A 3,528-nucleotide genomic window follows, 5' to 3' on the forward strand; every position below is an offset into this window, starting at 1 on the left:
TAAAGATTGTATGGAAAGGGCAAGAGGGAATGAGATGATCTAAATAATTTCAATAAGACACTGTAAGTAGAAATATTATTAGTCTTGGCTTTTACTGTCAGAAGGGTTTCTAAAACCTCCCTTCCTAACAAAAGATTCCAGTGATCTTTCAGATTAACCATAAGCAGCTCTTGTTTTGCAAAATCATACTTTTTGCTTCACAATCTAGCAGTAAAGACATATTTTCAATGACATCTAATTACTCTCTCATAATAAATTACTACCAGGACATATTTATGACACCATGTGAGTTGGTTCCAATAAAAATACTTAGCTCCTATGGCTAAAAAGATTAGATTTAATTCATTTGGCCAAAGAAGGGAAAACAATAAAGTATGATATCACCTTTTTTCTAAATTCTCTAATAACAGTATTTGTTATTACCCAGGAGTGGATTTTTTCATGTATGGAGGTAGAAAAAACCAACATTGAGACCCACAGTGATAAAGGGGAATTCAAAGGCAGGAAATTCTCATTCTGGAAAACAGCAATATTCCATCAGTGTTCACCCCATCTTCCCATAGACAAAAATTCCCCCAGGGTCCTTTCCTTAGGGAAAGGAAGAATATCACTTATAGAGTAATAGACATTAACTTCTAAAATATTTTGTTTTCAATCTGACTGTAACCCCTGGAAAAGAAAGTGTTCTAAAATGTACCAAAATATAAATGTAGGCACAATCACTTCTATAAATGTTTATCTGGCTTTGGCCTATAATCTGGACGTTTGAGATAAAATCAAACATTTATTTTCTACATTTCTTCCTGTGACTGAGGACTCCACAACTTCATTTAAGACTGTTCACATTTCAGGGACTTTTAAGCTCCACAGCCTGCTGTTCATCTCTCCTCTGCTCCTCTGGGCAGCCAGCTCCCTCTGGAACTTCTGCAGACACATTCTCTCTATCCCATTTGGGAGAAGTAGAGCTCAATTTCCTCAGTGGGTGAAATCACTTAAAACACTAGTTCCAAAGGCGTATTAGTCCTCGAGTTTTCTAAATAGACAATGAATCAGAAGATGATAAACTAGCCATCTTCATGAGACTCGAGGGGTGTTTTGCCAATTAAACCATAAAGGAACAAACAAAGTAAAGGAACATTTTCCTAAAACATAGGGAATAATGATTCTATGCTTGTAACATAAAACCTTACAATCGACTACAGTATAATTTCTTTGTGAATGCAAAAATGCTAACAAATACAATTGAAATTGTTTCTACCTGCATTGTGTGTCTCCCGGTTTTTCTTTCTGAAACAAAAAGTGCAGATAAAAGGAACATGAAAATAACAGGAAAACATTTTCTCCACTTTATATGTTGAGAACCACAGAAATTTTATGAATTTGTATTTGTTGCATCAGTAAGAAACCATCTTATTATGGTATGAAAACCTAACTGCAGGTACATCAGTATAAATTTAGAATCTACAATTTCCAAATTCTACAATTCTCTATTCATCCATACCCAAAAGTCAATGGTTGGGAAGTGAATCAATCATTGAAAATGTTAACTATTTGAAAAATGTAATTAAAGAGCTAGTCAACTCTCAAAGTGATGTACCAAGTAGGTGACTTCTGATGTTTGCTCTGGCACCTGGCAAGGGGTGCGGTGAGTGTGTCAGGGGTACAAGCAACAGTAGAAAGGAACTTTTTAATCCCCGGGGGGTGGGGAACCATGGCAGCCACCAGCACCAACACACAGACAATTGGCATTTGAGCCATCTTTTGCATCTGTGTGCCTTAGCTTATCCAAACTCTTAGTTTTTCTTAAAAGCTAATCTACTCAAACCATTGATTTCCCTTTTATGTACAATTACTCAATACATTAGCAATCCCTAACAGTTATTTGGTAAGGAAAGAGAATGGGGATTTTAATATTAATGAAAGCACTGACCATGCAATTTTAAGCAGAAACACTGCCTAAAATGCTAGAAATTCAGAAGGGGGCTTATACAAAGAACCAGAAGTAATGTTGTACTGACGTGCATATTGTAATGTCACAAAATTGTAATGTCACAAAATGTCTATTCAAATTGACTTCGGCCTAAATGAACTTAACAATCTACAAAGACTGTGATACTGTGAGCAAGTAAAAGTTTCAGGAGAAACTAAACACTTAGGATAGATTTGGTATTATACAATTTTAATTGCTCATTGTCATTTCTGTTACACTATCCATAAAATAAGGAGGACAGGTAAATTTTAACTATGTACTCCTTTCTGTAAACCTGTATTTATTTATTCACACATATTTCTGAAGAATAATGGTCTTCCAGGCATTTAATGAAAGTTCCCTGAGGACTGCCTATTTCACAAAGTGGGGACTAATTCTGCTGTTCATCTCCCCAAACTATATTATTTCTGGACCAGGACTACATACCTGTGCTGCTTTTTTGTAGGAGTCTCATTCTCTGTCATTTCTGGCATGGTTACAGTGATAGGAACCTACACAGCATGGAAGAACACGCCAGAAAGTTCAAGTTATTCTAGTATGTTAGAGAAATTAATAGCACTTTGGTTTGAATACCAAAATGCTAAAAAAACAAAAGTGACACCACAAAAAAGCACTGGATTAGCTGCTGTGGATAGAAAAAGGTATAAGAAAACAGGACAAAAAATATTATAACTAGCAGGTGGAGAGAATGGTGAATGTCAAATGTGAGGTATCGCCAGAAAGTTCTTGAGAAGACTGGAGTAGAGAAAGATCATTATCAGGTTAGAAATCTAGAAAGGCTTAAAAAGGGGGTGTGGATTTGAGCAAGACCTGGAAAAACAGGTAAAACATACTTGAGTTGGGAGAGTATGTTCTTTGTTCATAATATTTGAAGTGTTCTACAAAATTTAAATGAGAACACTGGTTCTCCTCTCTGAATGCAGAAAAAACAAGTGACAAGCACACAAACATGTACACACAAACAGCCATACAAGGAATATTCCTTGTACGGAAGCAAGCTCATTCATTCATTCACTCACTTGCTATCCTTCTCTCAAACTGCTAGAAGTCTTACATCATCACTTGACACTCATTAATACCTGGGTAGGAGTAGGAAAATTCTACTTATATTTAAAATATCAGGAGGGGCGCCTGGGTGGCTCTGTCGGTTAAGCGTCTGACTTTGTCTCAGGTCATGATCTCACGGTCCGTGAGTTCAAGCCCCGCATCGGGCTCTGTGCTGACAGCTCAGAGCCTGGAGCCTGCTCTTGCTCTGTCTCTGTCTCTCTCAAAAATAAATAAAGATTTAAAAAAATAAAATAAAACAAAATAAAATAAAATAAAATAAAATAAAATAAAATAAAATAAAATATCAGGATACTGGGGCACCTGGGTGGCTCAGTTGCTTGGGCATCTGACTTCAGCTCAACTCATGATCTCATGATCTCATGATTCATGAGTTTGAGCCTCGCATCAGGATCTGCACTGACAGTGCAGAGCCTACATGTGGTTCTCTCTCTCTCCCTCTCTCTCTGCTCCTCCCCAGTTTATATGCACAC

General features: G+C 36.8%; 1 protein-coding gene across 2 annotated transcripts in view; it reads right to left on the reverse strand.

Moving 5' to 3' along the window:
- USF3 (upstream transcription factor family member 3) overlaps positions 1-3,528 on the reverse strand; it is a 58,612-nt gene that overhangs the window by 20,544 nt on the left and 34,540 nt on the right. The window contains exons 3-4 of one of the 2 annotated variants that reach the window (XM_049628194.1): positions 2,417-2,481; positions 1,259-1,287 (exon numbers count right to left, since the gene is read on the reverse strand). In XM_049628194.1, coding sequence (XP_049484151.1) covers positions 1,259-1,287; positions 2,417-2,463 — 76 coding nt within the window. In that variant the 5' untranslated portion in view covers positions 2,464-2,481. The remainder of the gene's footprint in view (positions 1-1,258; positions 1,288-2,416; positions 2,482-3,528) is intronic. The other variant, XM_049628196.1, reaches the window with a different exon arrangement.

This window comes from Panthera uncia, chromosome C2 (genome assembly GCF_023721935.1).
Source record: "Panthera uncia isolate 11264 chromosome C2, Puncia_PCG_1.0, whole genome shotgun sequence".
Lineage (NCBI taxonomy): Eukaryota > Metazoa > Chordata > Mammalia > Carnivora > Felidae > Panthera > Panthera uncia.